Below are 22149 nucleotides of genomic sequence, written 5' to 3'. Positions count from 1 at the left end.
ATAATTGAAACATGTAATAATGAACATCAACGTGCTTTATAAATATCAAACATTGACACTTACAAAATTAAAAATAGCTTACCACAGTCTTAAAAAAGAAAGAATGAATCAATCTGCTTTCTGACGCTGTGCTTGTTCTGCAAAGCTGGTCTTTTTGATCAGCATGCTTGGCCCAAGGGCGACAATGGCTATAACGGCCATTTGCATCAGGGTGGAAAAGCTGAACAAGTCATCCAGGGACTTGAGACTGGCCAACATCTTCCCAGAGTGAACACAGACATAGTTGTATGGCATCAAACCTATTTTATTTTCTATGTGAGTCTGGCGGTTGAAACTGGAAGCACAAAATTATACCTATCGTAGCGGTGAGAGCGAAAAGGGGCAGCGGAATTCCAGCTAAGGGACTTAGTACATTGATTAGCCAGTTGGGGCTCATGGGAAACAGTCTTAAGAAAAGCAAATAGTAGGGGAGTCGTTCCTTGTTTTGCTCAACCTGCAAGCAAACAACAATGAGATGCAACGCAATACAAAGTAGTTTGTACACGCAAACCTGTTGCTGCAGCCACATGATCTTGTTTGGGAATTTGTTCTGAATGAAATCCTTCCCAAAATATCTGGCTAGCAGAAAGCAGAACGAGGCGCCCAGTCCAGTCAGTGTGCACACGAGTGGAAAAGCTATTTTTAAATCGAAGAGAGCACCTCCAAGGACATTCTGCGTGCGTGACAGAGGTTGCACCATCAAGAATTTCAGTTCTGAATGTTAAAGTTACCAAAAGAACAGAGCCAGGGATCATGAAGGACTGCTTGTAGAGGTAAGCGCTGCCAAACAAGATGAGGACGTAGAACCAATTTTTCGCGTAATACGCAGACATCAATCGAGCAAGATCTTGCAACTCTTGGAGATTACTCGGGAACTGAAGACGAGTCTGTAAAAATAAATCTGAGTTATCACGACCAGTTTAATTTTTCTAAGTGGATGAGTTAAACCTCTTTTTCCAAGGTAACTTGCGGCGCAAGGGTTGTGAGAAATACAAGCCATCCCGTTGCAATCAATAAAATAGGAATGATGAAGAAAATTTTCTCCATTCTGGAGATGTAAGACGAATAAATAATATTACTTTGTTAACACAGAATTAGCTTATGAGTGCCCATAAAGGTGGTGTCAAAGTTCGGTCGATTGGTCAACGAATGAAGAATGAAGACTGAAATTCTAGCATAGTGGGAGAAGGAGTGTTTTTGTTTATGTTCAATTTCAGCTTCTTTCTTCTTTCATTACTACCATTATGTACTACCAACGTACCAACGCTACAAACTTTTCACAGTTTCATGTATGTAACTGTTTAATTTAATTTTCCATTAACATTTGTTTTGCTCAGAGAAAATATTTTTTTGCATTTTAAAATTTTTAATTAATTAAGCTCGAAAAATCACTCGAGCCGTTGGTAATTAGCTCGGCCCTCTCCACTAGTTACGTTGCAACACTGATTTCATGATCGATGATTATATAGAAAACGAAAACACGAGTGGACTCCATGTGTGCAGCGTGCAGCGATTTGCGGCATGAGCAAAAATAACACCGGCTTTTTTTCACTTTTTACTGGCTCAATGGAAAACTTTTAGTGTTAATTGCAAGGCAAACGTCAGGGAAGTCCTCTTAAATAAATCTAAAAAATGGCAGGCGATGACTTCAGCGAGGCGCTGGACAAGAAAAAGTCGCATCGTGAACGCAATGCGGGCCGCAAGGCCGAGAAGAAAAAGAAGAAAAATCCGCACGTTCAAGATTTGACCGCAAAACAACGCAATCCGAAGGCCTTCACGTTCAACTCTGCAGTAAAGGCGGAGAGGCAATTCCGGCGCAAGGAGGATATTCAGACCAAAAAGCAGCACATTCCAGTCGTCGACCGGAATCCGGTTCTTCCGCCTCCAGTGCTTGTGGCTGTGGTTGGCCCTCCAAAGGTTTGCTCGGGCTTGTTTCAATTCGTCATGTCAAATTCTAATATTGTATTCGCCAAATTCAGGTCGGCAAGAGCACCCTTATTCAGTGCCTGATCCGCAACTTCACCCGTAAGCCCTTGTCCAGCATTCAGGGCCCTGTGACTATCGTGTCAGGCAAGAAGCGACGCATCACCTTTGTCGAGTGTAACAACGATATCAACTCGATGATCGACCTGGCAAAGGTGGCCGACCTAGTGTTGTTAATGGTGGACGCCAGCTTTGGCTTTGAGATGGAGATCTTCGAGTTCCTCAACATCTGCCAGGTGCATGGTATGCCCCGGATCATGGGTGTGCTGACCCACCTGGACATGTTCACAAACATGAAGACCATGAGGCGTACTAAGAAGCAGCTCAAGCACCGCTTTTGGACCGAGGTCTACGCCGGGGCTAAGCTCTTCTACCTCTCAGGCATGGTGCATGGGGAGTACCTTCGCAACGAGATCAAGAACCTCGGCCGGTTCATCTCGGTGATGAAGTTTAGGCCGCTCACCTGGCGCTCGACCCATCCCTACCTGCTGGCTGATCGCATTGAAGACATTACTCCCCCTGAGCAAGTGAGTGAAAAATACCATTCTTAAACTTAACAGGAATACCGAAAAAATACAAATTAATTACGTTTGCAAAAATAATTTTTCCTAGAAGATTATTTTATGAAAATATAAATTGGTAAATTTATGTGACCTAAGGGGGTATTTCAATATATTAATTTAACCAGTTGGGAGGTAGTGGAATGATGACTAGTCCGATTAAGAATGATTTTTAAGCTATGATGCTAAATTAACTGTAGAAAAATTCCTTTCGTCAGTTGGAGGTTGAATTTTTCTATTAGCTGTTTCTGCTAGGAAGTGATTAGTGTTTGGTATTGCTCTCCTTAAGCAATTTTAAAAATTTCACTTCCTTACTAAACTAGCAACTTTTCTTTGAAAACTCCACCTCCAACCCAGCTCAAACTAAAGAATTTTCCCCCATTAAATTTAACACCTTTACTCTTAAATGACGAAAAATAAAGTTACTTTCTAGATTTTTCAATGCACTTGATTATTAGATAAGACTACTTTTTTTGTCAGAGTGATAGTTTAAATTTACCAGTAAAATAATGTTTATTCCTTTCGTTTCAGGTGCGCCAGAATGAAAAGACTGACCGCACGCTGTGTCTCTACGGCTGGGTTCGTGGTGTACCTCTGAACAAGAAGAGCAGCGTCCACATCCCCGGCGCAGGCGACCACCCCATCAAGGATGTGTCTTTCTTGCCAGATCCTTGTCCGCTGCCAGACAAGCTCAAGAAGCGAGTGCTCATCGAGAAGGAGCGACTGATCTACGCCCCGTTCTCTGGGGTGGGCGGCATTGTGTACGACAAGGACGCAGTCTACGTTGAGCTGGCCGGCAGCCACTCTTTCCATCATCAGCCGGACAACGAGCAGACCGAGCTGGTGTCCGGAATGAAGGACACGCAGCAGACGATGGACCAGAAGATGCAAATGTCGCAGATGCAGTTGTTCTCGACTTCGGAGGCGATCGTCGCCTCCAACTGGGGTCGCAAGGTAGATGAGGACGAGTGGACAGACGCTGAGGAGGAGAGTGACGCAGAGGGTGAAAATGAAGATGAGGCAAGCGAGAACGAGGATGATGGGAGTGAAAAGGAAGAGGAGGGGAGTGAAGAGAGTGAACAGGATGAGGAGAGCGAGGAAGAAACTGTGACGGTTGCTCCGAAGCTGAACGGTAAAGAGAAAGTGATGCGAAAGCCAGGCCCATTGAGGACAAAAGTGGACACTAGCGTGAAAGTGGATGTTCCGTGGCAGACACAAGAAAGCAATAGAGATGAGGTAGATGAGCCGCCGCCTGCGAAAAAGCAGAAAAAATCTTCAGTTGCGTTGGCAGAAAGGAAATTGTTGCAGGAGCTGGGCGAGGACAGTGACGCGGACAGCTTGTCCGACCTTAGTGACCTCGAGTATGAGCCAGTGGAAGAGGAGGACGAGGTGGAAGCCCCCATCCCCGTGGCCAAAAGGCCTCCCAAATCTAAGGACGAGGAGACAAGAGCCAAGGTAGCACAGGCATTGGCCAGCATCGAACAGGCTGAAAAGAGGATCAACCTGAAGGCTCAGCAAGAAGCGGAGAATTCTAAGGAAGAAGATGATGATGACATCCAGATGTCTGACTTTGAAGGAGCCAGTGACGAGGATACTGCTGAGGGTTCTGCAATGAAGTGGAAAGATAACTTGGCACAGAAAGCGGCCCTGGCCTACCAGGTAAATTATGAGCCTATAGGATTAGGTGTCGGTTGAATGAAATACGAAGAGTAATTCAACTATCTCTTAATTGTATGTCACAAAATCAACCAGGGGTCCTCAAATCTGGTGTTCAAACTTTCGCAATTTAGAGTTTATTTGAATTATATTTATTGGCAATGTTAAATTTAAACAACTTTATTAGTCCCACGATTTTAAATAATTTTAACTCACAGGAGAGACAAGCCACAACAGTTAGCTTGCGTAAGCTAGTCTATGGCGAGAGCAACCTGGCGAAGGACAGCGACGACGAAGATGACATGGGTGGAGAGCTGGGTGGCCTCTTCCGCAAGGTGAATTTGGCGCAGGGCCAGAAGCTGGAGGAGCGGTCACTAAGGAACAGAGAAGATGTGTCTCGCTTCCCTGACCCTACACACCAGCGAGACTGGAAGCAGGAGCACGTCCGGGACTTGATCAGGGACTGCTTTGTGACTGGAAAGTGGAAGGAGGAGGAGGACGCCAACGATCTACTAGAAATGGACGACCTTGACGAAGACGGTGACTTTGAAGACCTTGAGACGGGCGAGAAACATGAATCAGGTTAGTTGAATTACATTTTTAAAACGAAAAAAGTGAAGCCAGTTGTAATTTCTAATGGCTTCGTATTTTTTTGGGAATACAATCTTTGAATAATTCTAACATTCATATCAAATAACAATTGAGTTTGCTGATTAATGAGCCCTGAATTACTGCAAAATGTTTAGGCAAACCCTCTGAAAAGGATGAGACGCCTGAAGAGCGCAGAAAACGGATGATCGAAAAGAAAAGGAAGCTGAAGGAGAAATTCGATGCTGAGTATGATGACACGGATGGTGGAAAAACCTACTACGACGAGCTGAAACAGGAGATGAGCCAGCAGGCGCAGCTCAATCAGAAGGAGTTTGAGCACATGGATGACGAGATGCGAGTCCAGCTTGAGGGTTACCGCCCCGGCATGTACGTGCGTGTCGAGTTGACCAACATGCCCTGCGAGATGATCACCAATTTTGACCCCAAGTACCCCATCATTCTTGGAGGGCTGAATCCTGGCGAGGAGAATATCGGGTAAAAAAATGTTTTTCAAAACATTTTTAGGCAATTAAATTATGCGTCTTTTTACGTATAGTTATTATGATTATCACTTATAGTGTAATTATTAATTTTTTTCAACATTTTACCTAAGAAAATTACGTCCTATTTTTTACCAGAGAAAAATTTGTGCTTAATATTGACAAAATAATTTTTATTCAGTGTATGATATTAATTTATTTAGTTATTTTTAAGTATTGTTTATCTAAAATCTGCTGTCTTTTAGACATTTTTTAATAGATATCCAGAATATTTTAGAAAATACAAATAAATAGGCAACTCTCATTCAATTTTGCCTGCAGCTACGTTCAAGCCCGCACAAAGCGCCACCGCTGGTTTTCCAAGACCCTCAAGACAAAGGACCCGCTGATCTTCTCGCTCGGCTGGCGCCGCTTCCAGACGCTGCCTCTTTATTCAAAGCAAGAGGACAACATGCGCAACCGTTATCTCAAGTACACGCCGCAGCACGTGGCTTGCCTGTCGCACTTCTGGGGGCCCATCTCGCCCAAGGGCACCGGTTTCCTCGCCGTGCAGGACGTGTCTGTGCGCCAGACCGGCTTCCGCATCGCAGCCACCGGCACTGTGCTTGAGCTGGACAAATCGGCTCAGGTGATGAAGAAGCTCAAGCTCGTTGGAACACCACTCAAGATCTACAAGAAGACTGCTTTCATCCAGGGAATGTTCACCTCAAGTCTTGAGGTATGCGAAAACTTTATTTACTATTCTAAATTTTGTGTTTAGCAAAACCAGAAAATTTTAAGACGGCAGCCGATTATTTTACTTGAATTAAAACAACTCAAAATCAATATATTACCACATTACCACCCAAAAATATCTTCTGTGTTCTCTACAGCAACCTTTTTATTATATTTAAGCACACATTTTTTATATTGAAGCAAGAGATTAATTTCAAAATAAATGTTTCAGGTCGCCAAATTTGAAGGAGCAAGAGTAAAAACCGTGTCTGGCATCCGTGGCCAGATTAAAAAGGCGGTGGGCAAACCAGAAGGCTCGTTCAGAGCCACTTTCGAAGACAGAATCCTGCTGAGCGACATTGTCTTCTGCCGCACGTGGTACCAGGTGAAAATCCCTCAGTTCTACGCGCCAGTGACGTCACTGCTGCTGCCGACCGAGCAGAAGAACAAGTGGAAGGGCGCCAAATCACTCGGCGAATTAAAGAGGGAGAAGGGAATCAGGAACGAGGCGCAGCTGGACTCACTGTACTTACCGATCGAGCGCAAGGAAGTGGCCCCAGCGCCCCTGTCCATCCCAAGAAGCCTTCAGCGGCAACTGCCCTATGAGGACAAGCCCAAGATGGTTGTGAAGAGGGACCAGAGGAAAATGGAACTTGAGTCGCAACGAGTGGCGGTTGTGCTGGAGAAGCACGAGCAAAAGGCGCATGAGCTGATGAGGCGGCTTAAGACCACCTTCGAGCACAAACAAGAGACCCTGAAGAAGGCCACCGCGGTCAGGATGGCCGCGCACAGGGCCCAGCTACAGAAGGAGGAGGCAAGGAAGAGCAAGAGGGAAAAGACGCTGCGCAAGGAGATCTTTAGGAACATAAGCAAAATGGAGAAGAGGAAAAAGAAAGATGATTAAATTGTAGAATTTATTTTCCTGTTATTAAAAGGACACACTTTCAATAATACCTTCTGTTTTAATTAAAAAAATCGGAACACCTTTTTCATCCTAATGCAGTGTCCATGAGTCACAACTTAAGTAAATAAATAATAAACTAGCCAACCCACTGAGATATTGCAAAGCAATGAATTGCGTCTTGCGGTACCAAGGGTTTGATCTTTTAGTAGTCGATTTGAGTTGTTCTTAACCTCTATTTTTTCTAAATTGAGTCATGAGAAGCTTCATCCAAGGTGTATGGAAATTTTTATATTTATATGAGGCTGCATAAAATAATAGACCAAACCTAACTTTGCGCACTGATTGGTAGGACTAAAATTATTCGGTCGCGGTTGACAGAAAAAAACACAACTGAGGACCCTATTAAGTGGGTAATATAAATATAATTAAATCTTGAAATCCGCTCTTGATTGGTATTTATATCATTGGTTAAAGGAATAAGATCTGAATTTAAAGAAAAAAAATAAATGAGGTAGAATTGGAGGGGATAAGTAATCAACCTCTGACTGTGCGCAACATCAAATCACTCGTGTTATGTTGCCACCAGTACTCCCCTGGTGCGTATATATTATGTCTTCGTATATCACTTCATACAATAATTAATAAAGTAGTAAGTCGCAACCGAGAGTACAGAACGTGTAATGCTTCTGCGGGAGACAAATCGCTTCCCACGAGATCGCCATTTCTATAAAGCTTGTTGATGCCACAGACGATCTTTTATCTCTTTAAGTAAATCCGCAGACACCGAGTATAAGCTTTGTGCGGTTTTACATTTCACTAAAAAAAATCAAACAAACGCATGCACCTGATTCTACAAACAGTCACATGCATATTAATAAATTTCTCAGAAAGATAAAATATAACCACCAGTCACCGTTGGAAAGTTTTAATTGCCTCAGAGTTTAAAAGCGAACACGAAGAGGTATTAAGACGAAGATTTACGCGCGTTCCTCTGGACAACTATTTTTCCCTTTGTGTGCAAGTGAGGAAAAGAGCGCTTTTCTTCCAAAGAATGAACGAATACACGCACGCTCGGATGATTTATTGTGTCCGAGCGGGTGGAAAATACATTTTTCATCATACTGGCATACTTACAGTACAGCTCAAGAGACATCCTCGCGCACAATAAATTAGAGCGCATCCTCTTATCAGCTCCGAGAATTGCTTAATTCGAGAGAGCATAATGGAGTAAGATTGGATGCTTTAGCACACAGTAGAGTCGCTTCTATCGAGTCGAAATGCCGAGTCCGACCGGAGACCTATCCTCGTCCTCTAGCCAATATTTCTCAATCATCGACTATGCCGTCTTCGGAGGAATGCTCATGTTTTCGGCTGCCATCGGCGTCTACTTCGCGTTTTTTGCCAAACGGAAGCAGAACACGACCAATGAGTACCTCATGGGCAGTAAAAGCTTGGGAATTTTCCCAATCTCAATGTCGCTTATTGCCAGGTATTTACGATTTACTCTACAAAATCTTCTCTGCAATATACCATGCCCTTTTTACTACAGAAAATTTTTAAACCATTTCATTTTAGATTCACACTTTCAATAATTTAATTTACTTCAAATTTTAAAATTATTGCAAATTTTCCTTACCCAGCTAATCAAATTTTCGGCTATTTTGAACTTGTTATCATCATATAGCTACATTTCTGGGATTTCATTGCTCGGGATCCCTGCTGAAATGTATTCATTCGGGTCTCAGTACTGGATAGTCATAATATCGGAGGCCTTGGTCAGTCTGACGATGGCAGTCGCCTTCATTCCCGTATTCTATGGTCTCAACATCACTTCTTCGTACGAGGTTTGCACAACGCGTGTGGAATTCGTAGTAACATGCTTAAAACCACCTTTTTTTCTAATTTCAGTATTTAAGGCTGAGGTTCAATCAGCCGGTCCGTCTCATGGGATCAATCATTTTCATGATTAAAATGGTAATTTATTTAAATATAAACACCTGATATAATTATAGGTGTGATTCCGCAGATGCTGTACATCCCAAATGTAATCTACATGCCAGCTCTTGCCTTCAACCAAGGTGAGCGCTTCACCCGATATATAAATTAGAGTTATTAATATACCCGGCAGGAGCTAAAAATAGATTTATCGATATTTCCTCAAGATTAAGTACTATTATTTTTGTATCAACAAGCAAGGCAAGACATGTGGTCCGAGTCAGATTAATCGCTATAAAATCAACAACTTTTGTGACAACATGACGCGCGGGCAAGTCCATATTTTTACCCATTAAAATGGAATTTACTCTTCGCCTCCGGAGAATATCTTCTTGTCAAACAATAAAGATAATATTATTTATTATAAAGGCGGATATGATCACCATTTTTTGAACAGAGATAATTTCAACTATCGGTCCGCGCACTTGATAAGGTCCAGCTACGCAACCCGACAGCATGGGTGCCAGGCAGGTTGCCTATCTTGCTCACTTTGTCGCGCTTTTCGCCCGTGCCTCGCAATTTTATATTGCTTATATTTTGCCGGTCCTAGCAGTCACGCTCGGATCTGCCACTGTTTTAATCTCTTTTTTGTGCATTGTTTAGTGACGGGCATCAACATACATTACATCACGCCAGTGGTGTGTCTGGTGTGCATTTTTTACACAACCCTGGTGAGTTGTCCGCTTCGAAATTTTCGGTTAGTTTGACAGCTAGAATTTTAACGCTAGGGTGGCTTGAAAGCTGTCGTTTGGACCGACACCCTGCAGACAGTTTTGATGTTCCTCGGCGTCATTGTGGTCATGGTCTTGGGCACGATCCAAGTCGGCGGAGTCGGAGTGGTTATCGAAAGGACCACCAAGGGAGACAGGCTGGAATTTTTCAAGTTTGTAAACATGATAATCCCTTTTAAGTACCCGAAGAAACACATTAATTGCACAGGATTCCAGAAAATAAACTGATTCTGCTATATTTTAAAAGATCAGAATGGAAAAGAAGTTGAATTTGAAGAAAACAAAAATGCTGGTAGATGTAAATGAAGGCAGGTGAAATTGAAAAAAGGTCGTAATAGTTAGTTGGAATTAAATGCAGCTTTAACTCCGTGTATTCTGTTCCACAACTGATATTTATTTCGTATTATTTTTATTTCTAATAACTGGATTTATTTTTAGTTTCACTACAGAAAATTAAAATCAAGTTTCAACTGGAAGCAGTGGCAAACGAAAAATTCAGTGTCATTCTTTCAAATTACATACTAAAATTAATAGAATGGCACAGTGCGGCGTGATATTACCCTGTGATTGATCGTTATAGCATTTTTTCGTTAGTGCTGTTCGCCCTTTCTTGCTTAATTTGATATTCGATATATTTGTATTTTATGTATATGACATGGCAAGAATAAACAAGAATAATAAGAAAAGATTGCGTTGTTTTTAGCCACATATTTGTTCGAAGAAAAATAATAATTGAACAATTTAGCAAACCGCATTTGACATAGATGAGTGATGTGCCTAATTTAAATCAAATTAAATATACATTTATGTTAATACGAGAATGTGCAATATTAATTTTTCTTTTACGCAAGCATTAACCAATTTTAGCCTTCTTGTTTGTTTGAATATGCATTAATTTATCGGCTTAGACTTTAAATCTAGTATTTTTTAATAGATTCAAACAGATACAAATAAATAGCTGAATAAATTTTTATAGCTTTGATCCTGACCCCACGGCCAGACACACGGTGTGGACGTTGACGTTCGGCAATTATTTCAACTGGCTGGCCGCGTGTGCCGTGAACCAAGCGATGGTGCAAAGATGCCTGGCAATGCCGTCGGTCAAACAAGCCAACAAGTAAACAATGCTCTATTTGCTGTCAACAGAAACACCAAAATTCATCTGATCCATTTACTCCGCAGGGCGATCTTGATTTTGACCTTCGGCATATTGAGCATCGTCTCTATGTGTTGCTACACGGGACTTGTGGTTTTCGCCGCTTTCCACGACTGCGACCCGATCACGCGGAAGGTATTATTTTTTGTGTCTTCCACGCTAGAACGAGTCTTAATCGCAATCAAACGCACAGTTGGTGGGCAAATCGGACCAAATTCTTCCGTACTACGTCACTCAAATCAGCAAGTACGTGCCGGGGCTGCCGGGTCTGTTCGTGGCCGGCGTTTTCAGTGCCGCACTCAGGTAAAGCAGGTTTGCCAGGAATGCTGCCCTTTCACTGCTTTTTTGACATCTGCTTTAATGACTAACAACGAGATTCCGCAGTTAAATATCAGAATTTCCTTGTACTTGCCACTCTTTTTTAGCGTTGAGGACACAATAAAGCGCACACATTACACGCTTTTACAGTGCTCAACCAAATATATTATAGGATTCAAAGAAACCAAATTTTAACTAATGAGATTTCATGTCAGGGGAGAGTGAGCAAGAATTAATGATAAAAATTAAACTGTTTTTTTTTTGTAAATAAAATAACCAATTTTTTGAACTGTTTCAGCTCCATGTCTACAGGACTGAACTCGATTACAGCCGTGTTCTATGAAGATTTTGTGAAACCCTCGGTGAAAAAACCTTGGTCCGAGGCGAAAGCAAGTTTCGTTATGAAAGTTGTTGTTGTCATCGTTGGCACAGTCTGCGTTGGAAATGTGTTTTTGGTCGAGAAATTAGGTGCCATTATTCAGGTGCTGCTCGAAAAAAAAAATAAAAGGACATTGAATCGAATTTAATTCTTTCGCGACAGGTGGTGAAAAGCTTATCGGGCATTACCGCCGGCGCCCTCCTCGGCACCTTTTCTATGGGGCTTTTCTTTCCCTGGATTAATTCAGCGGTGAGAATTTCTCCTAAATACACTCTTGTGCGATTTGACTGACTCTTTTGTTAGGGGGCTCTGGCTGGTGGAATCAGTAGCATCCTTCTCGTTTCCTGGATTTCGTTTGGAACGCAATTGAACATCGCGGCAGGAAGAATCACATTTCCCAAAAAACCGTTGTCGGTCGAAGGATGCTCGGCGGCGGAGCTTGCCGGTCTGAATCTCAACCAAACCATCTTTTACTCTGCAACACAAACTGACCAGTAATGTAAAATTTATTTTTTTACTGCTCTCAAGGCTGTTACGGCCAAGGCAATTTATTTTCACGGATAAAAGGCTAACGAACATAATTTTGATTTTACCTTTTAATGCGCTCTACTGCTCGGTAATTTGTCAGTTTATTAAAATGCAGGCATTTAACTAAAATAACCACGACCTCAGATAGTGACAATCCGAAGCAAGCCTGGGAGAGACTTTTTTGAGCATTTCTCATAAACAACTTAATTTACGCGTTAAGCTCATTCAACAATGTTGAGCAACATTATCGAAAGATGTAACATCACATAATTGCTATATTTTCTGTCCTTAAATGTTATTGAATCCATCCTCTCAATTCTAAAGCTGGTTGACAAATGATTCAAAAATATTTAGTATTTGAAAATTGATTTTAGTTAATAAACAAAGTCGACTGATGAAGGTTGATTTGAATTGGTTAAAGATTATTACGTAGCATGAATGAGACAAATACATAAGTGTACATTCATGCTCTTCGCGCCCATCGAGTATGTCAAGTTAATTCAAGCATTTGTTTCTACCAGGGAAGTGTTTTATTTGTTCCGCATCTCCTACCTGTGGTACACCGTGATCGGCGTTTCGACAGCTTTAAGCGTCGCTCTGGTGGTTAGTTTCGCCACGGGAGCCAACAAACCGAGCGACATGGACCCGCGACTGCTCAGCCCCGTTATAAGGAGATTCATTACTTTCAACAGCAAATGTGACAACGAGCAGGCAATCGAGTTGCAGAAAGCTCAAGAAAAGTTGCTCTCGAAGACGTGACGTTAAGACCCATTCACGACGAGCTGTTTTTTTTATCCTCAATAAAATGCAGGTTACAGTCTCTGAGCCACCTTATGTATTCATTCATTACACTTATAACACACGGGAAATAACTTTATACTAAAATCCCCTTTCATTCACATCAGGCTAAATTATGAGTCTCATTATATTTTTTATTTCACAAGGATCACGCGTCGGTAACCTCTTTTTATTGTTTTTGCAACCGTTTCTAGGTATTTCTTGGTCATTAAATGTAAAGTAGTCTAATAATACATCCAGATTTTATGACTCGGCGGAGCATGAATAAATTAATTAAGCAATGAAAACTTTTAGGTTATTAAGCTGATGAGGTTTAATGAGTCGAAACAGCATACATCAATGTACTTGGTTCCAATAACTTTTTCTCAAGAAAATGGTCGAATGTATTTGGCAAATTAGTTTGGTCATAAACGGTTTTTTCCTCATCATTACACTTAATAGAAATAAAAAAAGGTTCAATTTAAAATTTATCGTACAAAATAAAAGCCTGTTATGTTTTACTCTTTTTGAAGAGGCTCTATTGTATTCCCGAAGGAGAATAGAGACTGAATTGGTAACAAATAATAATCCATCTCAAGTTCATTCTTCATTCAATTTAATTCAAATCTAAATTTACCACTTGTTAAATTACCCATGCATGTAGTAATTTTCCTTCCTATTTAAGCATTGTCTTTCAAAAAATCAGTCAAAATAATTTTAGGCCAAAAAATAAAGCTCAAAAGTCTACCTAGGCAAGAGACACCAAATACGAAGCCAAATATGTGGTTTTCTACGGATTTTTAGCAGGTTTCAGACCGTTTCAAGCAAGCAAAGTGCGATCTCAATTGATCGTCCCATATAAAGAATGCAATCTTTGAAAACCCATTGAGTTCTTGTCTAAATTTTACGGCCCTAGTTTCAATTACTAATGCATTATTAAATCAGAATAGGGAAGTGGAAATAAATTGTTTCAAATTAACCCCCCTGTGTTTTAAATTGATGTCAGCAAGCTCCGTAACTTTCCATGACGTAAGAAGACGTAAGAAAACTGCAAGCAGTGTTTGTTGTGCCGAAAGTGGCAAAATTTGCTCGCTCCGCGAAATCTAGCACGTGCAGCGTGAGTAGCGTATGCATATGCAACTCGCCGGCCGATCCGGGGCCATAAATTGAGGCAGCGGTCCTTATCAGCGGGACAAGTCTATTTAAAACCCATTAGCAGCAACAAAAGAGTCATTGCGGGGCCGCTTGCTTTTCTTGCACTCGCATCGCGCACATCCGCCGCCGCCAGGACGCAAAAATTGAAGTGCTGCCGACATGATCGTGCCGGCGGAAGCGGCGATGGAGCTTCCGTCCAGGTACTTCTCCTGGGTCGACTACGCCGTCTTCGTTGGCATGCTCTTCTTTTCTGCCCTCATCGGCATCTACTTCGCCTTTTTCGCCAAGCAGAAGCAAAACACGACCAACGAGTATCTCATGGGCGGCAGGAGCATGGGTATTTTCCCAATCTCCATGTCGTTGATAGCCAGGTAGGCGTCAAAACTAACACTTTGAAAGCGCTTCAAAAGAGACCGGTACAGTGAATGAAAAAGGTTTAATGGAAAATTGGTATTCGTTTGCAAATTAATTGTTATTTTTGGATTCATTCATTATTAAAACAAGTGTTTTTAATCTGACTAAAATAAAATCTAAAATATTTTAAATATAATAGGAATTAAGTGTTCTTGAATTTTTGGTAATATTTTACGGAAAAGATACAATTGTGACCATCCCGAATATTTATTTATTTGCTCCCCATTCAAATACAAATCACATTATTCTACTAAAAATATTGAGCAAATAACACTTACATTATCAATGCAAATATGACTAAAATGTAACAAAATCTATAAATGGTGAGAATAGAAAAAGGAAAAGCTTATCTTAAACTTGAAAGTTGCTGTTTAGATGAACTGAAATGCAAAATCCATGGTTGTTAAGCATATTTTCAGGGCAAAGGACAAGTTACAAAAAAATGGGATCTTATTTTCGAAGCGAGGTATCTAATCTTTCGAACCCTCTCAAAAATTGAATTTTCGTCAGCATTTTACCTTTTCACGCGCAAGAAGGAATAAAAGGTAAAAACCCGTACTTATCCTTTTGGTTGCTTCTTAAAAATGTCAAGGAGAGCAATTACAGCGCGCTTGCAAGACTCAATTAATTTCTGCGATTTTCTGTAATTTTCTCTGTGTCGGTCTCACACAGATTATTTTAAAAAGCTTCAACCAACAAAAACACTAACAGTTTTAACTTGTTAAAATATATCCTCTTAAGATGAGCAATATTTGTTTTGAAAATTTTCAATTGTTTAGTTATATTTCCGGCATCGCTCTTTTGGGTCTGCCAGCCGAGATGTACACGTTCGGGACGCAGTACTGGATGATTGTGCTGCCTGAGATAGCCGTCAGTTTTACAATGGCCAATGCCTACATACCAGTCTTTTACGAGCTGAATATAACGTCCTCATACGAGGTGAGTGGAATCGCCGCGCGGAATTTTAATCACATATATTACTTCCAAAAGTGACGTGAAAATGTGCCTGTCTGCTTTCAGTACCTATGTCTTCGCTTCAACCAGTCGGTCCGCATTTTGGGGTCAGCGATTTTTATCATCAAAATGGTTCGTAAATTTACTAAAGCGATGGAGACATTTTTGGTCTTTTGTAGGCCATAAATTTAGATAAGGTAACAAGAGCGTTGTTAGCGTGTGTCGATTGCCAAGCAAAAATAAAAACACACTTTCCACAGCGTCCCACGCGATTTTTGTTGATTTTGCGCAGTGTTTCGCATTCGTTTTTATTGTTATCTGCGCCGTTTGGTAATTTACTTTCGCACTCCAGATGCTGTACATTCCCCTGGTTATCTACGTACCCGCGCTGGCGTTCAATCAAGGCAAGTTGTCGACGCAGTATCATAATAAACGCAGGTGGAAATGAGCGTGACTGATAATTTTATTTTCAGTCACTGGAATAAATCTGCATTACGTCACGCCAGCAGTGTGCCTCGTCTGCATCTTTTACACCACGTTGGTGAGCGTCTAATCGTTTAATTTACGCCGCGAATATAATAACATTGCTAAATGCCTCGAGACTTTCATTCACTGTCAGTCGTAATCCGCTGAGTAAATTATTGCTGCATGTAAATGGGTTATTTTGAATACGCAATGTGTCCAAGAGTCTCATCGAATGCCTGAATTTTAATGCGATACAAATAAACGTGTCCCGATGAAAAGTAATAATAAAATTACTCGCTCTTAATCGAATAAGGCGGAATTAATAACTTGTTACCATAGAGGTAGTAATTAAAATAAATTGAATTAAAAAGGCGGGACTCGAATTAAATCTTCTGGAGCACGAAGTTTAAAATTGAGAAAAATTAATTGGACTGGGTAAACTCTCGTAAAAGGTCGTCTCGACTAATTGGCGTTGCAGTATCATAACATATCAAATCACCAAACTGACATTTTTCAAATTTAGGGAGGCTTGAAGGCGGTGGTGTGGACGGACACGCTGCAGACGATTCTCATGTTTCTTGGGGTGGTGTTGGTCATGATCCTTGGCACAGCACACGTCGGGGGCTTTAAGGTCGTTTTCAACCGCAGCGCGCACAGCGACAGACTCGAATTTTTCAAGTATGATATTGATACTTTATTGAACATATAGAGACCTCAAACAGGAAAATTATTTATATTGATTATCTAATTCAAATTATTACATAAATATCATATTTTTCTCTCTTTTAGCATTAATTTACAACTATTACAAATTCAAAGACAATTTTCGGCTTGGAAATTTGGGTTGGTTTTTACGACTTTGAAGGTTACGACCCAGAAGTTATTTTTGTAGGATTTAGAGAGGCTAAAATAGTCGTTGACAGACATAAAAGTTGATTTTCGTGACCTATATATAGTGACATTTAATATTCATACCATCAACTGGATTGTACATTTTTGCATTTGCACTCCAAAAACGTTAGAGAAAATAAAATCTATTTTTGTACAATTTGTTGGACTCCATAATTTTTTTTTAAAACCTCACAGTGACCAAAATAGTCAGGGGACTAAAAAAATTAAATTTTCGGTGTGAAATTCTCTCTAATATTTTTTCAATATTACCCAGTTAGTCTGCATATTTGGCGACTTAGTCGGTATTGTTGGTTTTTAATTCTGCTAATTTTTACTATAGCACAAAATCACGCTACATTTTGATTTTGCAATTCATAAAATGATAAATGTGGTCAATTTTATTTCAATTTCATTGATGAAGAAATAGGGAGTGATATTTAGTACCCAATTAAAATAAGTTGTAGTTCGCTTTAATGTCACCGTTTTTGTTTTGCATTAAGTTAAAATATTTTCTCTGTCAGCTTCGATCCCGACCCGACAGTGCGGCACACCATCTGGAGCGTGTGTGTTGGCAATTACTTCAATTGGCTCGCGTCTTGCTCGGTCAATCAGGCAATGGTCCAACGCTGCCTCGCGATGCCAACGATTGGAAAAGCCAAAATGCAAGTACTGTGCAGTGCACGTGACAAACACATATTAATTCGTAGCTGGTTGAAAGCCTGTGTATTACCCTCTTCCGACGAACCTTTCCCGTCCGAACGGCGCAGAACTCTTAGTTAATATCCCGAATGATGAATCGTTAACAGCACTGTTCTGATACTAGCGCTTGGAATACTGAGCATCGTGTCCATGTCGTGCTACACAGGCCTCGTGATTTACGCCGCCTTCCATGACTGTGACCCCGTGACCACCAAGGTAAGTGCGGCCACTTTTCACGCAATATTTAATTACGATCGTTTAATTTTAAGCATGTACTTACCCGCGAGAATATGAATAGACCCCTGATGGGTTTTTCTTGTACAGTTCAAGATTTATTTCTGAATCAAACCCGTTTCTGAATTCTGCTTTACAGCAGATAGAAATATGATATCCAGTGTAATTAACACTTTGAGTGGCAGCTTTGACTTGTACTAATAGAGTCTCCTTAAAATTTGATTGGTTGACACAAAATAGTTGTTTGCATAATTAGTGGAATGAATATGAAATATATTAATGCAATATTCGGTCCATGAAATTGAGGACTAATGGGGGGAAAATAGCACTGCAGATTCAAAAGTCAAATTGCAAAGTCAACAGTTGGGTAATAAATAACTGAACTAACATTTAATTCCTTATGATGAATGAACCTTACAAGATATCAATAGACTATCACAAATATTGCTCGATATTATCAATTTTTGGTGAGTCAGTTTATTTTTACAGTGAGCAGAACATAAACCAAACCAATCAATTATCAAACTTGTCCTAAATTTCTATAAATATTTTGACGCTTTATTATTCCGATTCAACTCTTTGTGATATTTTTAACGGTCATGCTTAAGTAAGGGAAACTCTCATTTTGGAATGCTTTCCTATAGGAAAACAGTGCTTCATTGCCACGAAAAGCATTTACATTTGAATCCAATTTCCTTTCAAATTCAAACCGGTACCTGAGTATATCCAAACTCGTATGACTCAATAATTAGAGAATATTTTTGCATTTCTGAATGCCGCTTCAGGAAATGATTACTTGATTGTAAGGCTAATAGAAACAATATAATGTTTTTCACAGTAAATACACATTTTTCTCCATGCGATAACTTCTTCATCTTTTCAGTTGGTGAGCAAATCTGATCAAATCCTCCCATATTTCGTCACGCAAATCGCGTCTAGCGTCCCGGGACTACCAGGTCTTTTCGTCTCTGGCGTTTTCAGTGCGGCGCTCAGGTGAAATTATATAGCCTGAAAAATTACAATTTACTATTTTTATTTTGAAAATGCAGTTCCATGTCGACCGGACTGAATTCGATCACGGGCGTTTTGTATGAGGACTTTGTGAAGCCAACGGTCAAAAAACCATGGTCAGAGGCAAAGGCAAGTCTTCTTATGAAAGTGGTGGTGGTCGTCGTCGGGACCATCTGCGTCGCTCTGGTCTTCCTCGTCGAGCGCATGGGCGCGATTATTCAGGTAATAAAACGCTCCACGCACCTGTTGATAGTGTGCCAAACTGAAAAAAGTTCTCCGAGAAAGCAAGCGAATGATAATTTTGGAGATCTTTGCGCTTTTCGCGAAGTTAAGTTCAGAAGAAAACAGTAAAAGATCATTTTCGAGCTTTACAGAAAACAAGATTTGGTTAGAATATTTAACAACTACTGCTGTTTCAAAAGAAAGCATGTTATTTCGTTTAAGTAGGGAAATAACAATTTGTTTAAAAAATTAAATCATTCAGAGAATATTTACAAATTTAAAAAAAAAAACCTTTTATGTAACACGTAAAACCAATTTTTTTTTGTATACTACGTACTTTTAAAGTTCCTGCAATGTTTCACCACAATTCACTTCTTGATTTCCCCTTAATATTGCGTTCCTAAGTTCTAAATTTCATGATTCGCAACAGTTTGATTTAATTACAATTTATAAAAGTTTCTGTTCCAATTTGAGATATAAAATAAAATATAACAACTTTCAATGTACTCTCCTGCACAACAACTTAACTGGACTTAACTAAACAAGGAATGCCATCTGAAGCAGGTCTCTAGGAGCAATTAAAAATGTTAAAGCATGAATTGTTCGCTCGAGCGTAACGTGTTAATGCTGGCACGACTTTAGATGCGGCACAGCGAATGTATTCTGCATTTTAATTACTCATGTGCTGCAAGCGTCTGTTGACCAAACTCACACGGATGCGCATTCTTAATGCCAATAAATTTCAAGTGGCCAGCAATACATCACTGTAATAAACCCAGAAGCATTAATATTTAGTGCGCGATTCGTACGCGAGTGGCTGAAATTAGTATTCTGACCGTTTTTATTCCCAGGTTGCGAAGAGTTTGTCTGGAATCACTGCTGGAGCGCTTCTTGGAACCTTCTCTCTGGGAATGTTTTTTCCTTGGGCCAACTCGACGGTAAGCAAATACAGTCTATAAATTGAGTTTTTGGCATCAGTCGAAAATTCAGAAAATCTAGTTGCTTTATGAATAGCAAAATTTAAACTTGAAACTGTTTAAATAATTTAAATCGACAGCTTTTTCTAAAGCTTTTAAATTATAAAATATACAAAAATAATTAAAACAGAGTATGCCCCCGTTTATTACAGTAAATTGGAAAACAATTATATTTAAAATTCTGCTCGTTTTTTCAGGGGGCGATGGCTGGAGGTGTAAGCAGCATACTGCTGGTTGCCTACATCTCGCTTGGAACTCAAGCGCACATCGCAGCGGGAAAAATCTCCTATCCTAAAAAACCGTTTTCCGTTTCTGGTTGCTCCGCAGATCAGCTCTCGGGCTTGAACGCCACCCTGCCCATCATCGTAAAGTTAGTATTAACTTAATGATAAAATTTTAATATTTGTTGCAACAATTTAAATAACGCCAAAAAATGCATAAAAGTATTGGTTACATTCGTGTCTTAACTAATCTAAAAAACACAAAATTTTAACAATATTGAGAGTCTCAAAGCGTTAAATTAATGATCGCCGATATTAATGTTTACAAAAAAGGAAATTCCGTGGATTGCTCTCTACCCACCAAACAGAATTATCTTTTAATTTGAATATTGCCGCTTGAGCGAAGATTAATTATTCTATAAATTTTATATATTCTACGCCTCAGTTATAGACTTCTCAGCTGGCCTTGGCGCTGCACTTGCCTACACAATATTTTTCCAACAGTGAATATCATAACGTCATATCCCTGCAATTTATTCATATGGTGTTGCAGTTTTTTAAAAGTGGTGTTTCATGTACCGGGGTTTATTACGGGTTGTTTCGAAACAGGTTTCACCTGAAGGTCTTTGAAAGCAATATAATAATTGTCATACAAATCATAATGAATGTCAATGATCCCATACCCTGAATTGAAAACGGCCTTTTCTTGCAAATAATGTGGTTTAGATTATTACATTGTACACACAGTGTAAAAATAAGACATAGTAAAATACAATGTTTATTGTTCGCTTTTGCTGCTTACACACCACACAATTACACTCATATACTTTTTTGTGAAATTGAAAAATAGAAGATTAATCTCACATAGTTTTTAAACACTCACACTGGAAAGACACGTTCATTTTTCGTCTCTCACGTTGCTTCGGCTACTTAAAAAATTATTTATCCTAAAATAGCGTCGAAAATATTATTTAGACATGTATGTTTGACACAATTCAATGAATTTTAGAATGTGTTGCGTGGCTTATAAACAAGAAATGGAAAGCACGCCTTACAAAATGTCACAGTTCGGAGACCAAAATCAGCAGGTCAATAAAAAACGGCAAAATGAACAGTCGAGAACGTTTTTGTACTTTCGATTTTCCAAAATGAACTCCAAACGTTACTCCAAGGGTCAAGGGATGTATTTCCCATTTAAATTTCAGGATTAGGTCTACCATTTGTAAATTAAACTACATTAAATTGCCAGCGTTTGTATTTCTTTATTTTTCTATTATTAATTTTAATTCCTGATTGAGTTTTAATTAAGTAACTAATAACTTGTTTAATATGCAACAGCGAACCTCTGGACGAAGTATTGTACGTGTTCCGGCTGTCGTACCTGTACTACACGATGATCGGGGTTGCGACCGCGATCGTCGTCGGGCTGGTGGTGAGCTTCGCGACCGGGGCCAACAAGGCGCAAGACGTGGATCCGCGCCTCCTCAGTCCCGTCATCAGACGCTACATCTCGTACGATACGAAAGCGCGACAAAAGTACTACGAGGGCGAAACGTACGAGTTGAAAGCGGCGCAGAAAAAACTGATCCAGCAACCGACGACGTGACGCGCTTTCGCGACAGGGAAATAAAATTTATAGTTTCGTTTAAGGCGTGTTGCTTTTTATTTGTACATATAATGTCACTGCATACGCAAGCAGGTCTCTGCAGTTATTTAGGCTCAATTACTGCGGGTGTGCTCGTACATCTGTAGCGGCGGAAAGAGAGAAATTAATACCGCCAAATACTACAAACGAGAAGCCGTACATCCACTGCGAGGACGAAAATCGAAAGTAAACTATACACAGCACACGCGAGCGTAGATTTCAGCTCTATACAATGTTATAATTCTCGCGCATTTTGTGCATCAGTCAAGAGCGCTCGCGCCTTGCAAAGGTTTCTCGCCCCAAATGCAGACTCGCGTTTAAACAAGCAAGTGTACAGACTTCGCGATTTTTCAAGGATATGTTATGTCTGCTCAACGAGACACGTCCTAAAGCATGGTTACTGACCATCACCAGGATATTGCTCATTTCA

At 40.2% G+C, this 22149-nt stretch overlaps 4 protein-coding genes across 4 annotated transcripts; 3 read left to right on the top strand and 1 right to left on the bottom strand.

Moving 5' to 3' along the window:
- Positions 1-20: 20 nt before the first annotated feature.
- Positions 21-1239, bottom strand: LOC135938848 (transmembrane protein 41A-B-like). Its single transcript, XM_065482812.1, has 5 exons — positions 988-1239; positions 771-926; positions 551-712; positions 355-493; positions 21-299 (listed from the first exon to the last, which is right to left on the bottom strand). The coding sequence occupies exons 1-5, from the start codon at positions 1084-1086 to the stop codon at positions 109-111; spliced, it is 747 nt and encodes a 248-aa protein (XP_065338884.1). The 5' UTR covers positions 1087-1239; the 3' UTR covers positions 21-108.
- A 285-nt stretch (positions 1240-1524) lies between these two features.
- LOC135938846 (ribosome biogenesis protein BMS1 homolog) lies at positions 1525-6994 on the top strand. Its single transcript, XM_065482809.1, has 7 exons — positions 1525-1956; positions 2019-2549; positions 3114-4241; positions 4457-4820; positions 4985-5324; positions 5651-6047; positions 6276-6994. The coding sequence occupies exons 1-7, from the start codon at positions 1672-1674 to the stop codon at positions 6945-6947; spliced, it is 3717 nt and encodes a 1238-aa protein (XP_065338881.1). The 5' UTR covers positions 1525-1671; the 3' UTR covers positions 6948-6994.
- A 1185-nt stretch (positions 6995-8179) lies between these two features.
- LOC135939716 (sodium-coupled monocarboxylate transporter 2-like) lies at positions 8180-12879 on the top strand. The gene is made up of 13 exons (XM_065484228.1): positions 8180-8436; positions 8632-8791; positions 8856-8921; positions 8974-9025; positions 9546-9613; positions 9671-9825; positions 10650-10790; positions 10856-10964; positions 11023-11132; positions 11446-11629; positions 11689-11775; positions 11830-12020; positions 12576-12879. The coding sequence occupies exons 1-13, from the start codon at positions 8225-8227 to the stop codon at positions 12811-12813; spliced, it is 1773 nt and encodes a 590-aa protein (XP_065340300.1). The 5' UTR covers positions 8180-8224; the 3' UTR covers positions 12814-12879.
- A 1175-nt stretch (positions 12880-14054) lies between these two features.
- On the top strand, positions 14055-21725 carry LOC135939714 (sodium-coupled monocarboxylate transporter 2-like). Its single transcript, XM_065484227.1, has 13 exons — positions 14055-14357; positions 15180-15339; positions 15421-15486; positions 15707-15758; positions 15828-15895; positions 16343-16497; positions 17232-17372; positions 17517-17625; positions 18527-18636; positions 18693-18876; positions 19728-19814; positions 20051-20223; positions 21413-21725. Exons 1-13 carry the CDS (start codon positions 14146-14148, stop codon positions 21678-21680), a joined length of 1785 nt encoding a protein of 594 aa, XP_065340299.1. The 5' UTR covers positions 14055-14145; the 3' UTR covers positions 21681-21725.
- Positions 21726-22149: the final 424 nt, after the last annotated feature.

Source organism: Cloeon dipterum, chromosome 3, assembly GCF_949628265.1.
Source record: "Cloeon dipterum chromosome 3, ieCloDipt1.1, whole genome shotgun sequence".
NCBI classification, from domain to species: Eukaryota; Metazoa; Arthropoda; class Insecta; order Ephemeroptera; family Baetidae; genus Cloeon; species Cloeon dipterum.
The sequence above is the reverse complement of the archived record's forward strand: the minus strand, read 5'-3'. Positions and strand labels throughout refer to the sequence as shown.

Coding starts and splice junctions, on each gene's coding strand:
- LOC135938848 (XM_065482812.1), bottom strand. CDS start 1,086: ATGGAGAAAATTTTCTTCATCATTCCTATTTTATTGATTGCAACGGGA. Junction 713..770: donor TCCCTGGCTCTGTTCTTTTG/GTAACTTTAACA, acceptor TCACGCACGCAG/AATGTCCTTGGAGGTGCTCT. Junction 494..550: donor TCATGTGGCTGCAGCAACAG/GTTTGCGTGTAC, acceptor GTTTGCTTGCAG/GTTGAGCAAAACAAGGAACG.
- LOC135939716 (XM_065484228.1), top strand. CDS start 8,225: ATGCCGAGTCCGACCGGAGACCTATCCTCGTCCTCTAGCCAATATTTC. Junction 9,026..9,545: donor AGCTCTTGCCTTCAACCAAG/GTGAGCGCTTCA, acceptor TGCATTGTTTAG/TGACGGGCATCAACATACAT. Junction 11,133..11,445: donor GTTTTCAGTGCCGCACTCAG/GTAAAGCAGGTT, acceptor GAACTGTTTCAG/CTCCATGTCTACAGGACTGA.
- LOC135939714 (XM_065484227.1), top strand. CDS start 14,146: ATGATCGTGCCGGCGGAAGCGGCGATGGAGCTTCCGTCCAGGTACTTC. Junction 15,896..16,342: donor GCATCTTTTACACCACGTTG/GTGAGCGTCTAA, acceptor TTTCAAATTTAG/GGAGGCTTGAAGGCGGTGGT. Junction 17,626..18,526: donor GTGACCCCGTGACCACCAAG/GTAAGTGCGGCC, acceptor TCATCTTTTCAG/TTGGTGAGCAAATCTGATCA.
- LOC135938846 (XM_065482809.1), top strand. CDS start 1,672: ATGGCAGGCGATGACTTCAGCGAGGCGCTGGACAAGAAAAAGTCGCAT. Junction 1,957..2,018: donor CTGTGGTTGGCCCTCCAAAG/GTTTGCTCGGGC, acceptor CGCCAAATTCAG/GTCGGCAAGAGCACCCTTAT. Junction 2,550..3,113: donor ACATTACTCCCCCTGAGCAA/GTGAGTGAAAAA, acceptor CTTTCGTTTCAG/GTGCGCCAGAATGAAAAGAC.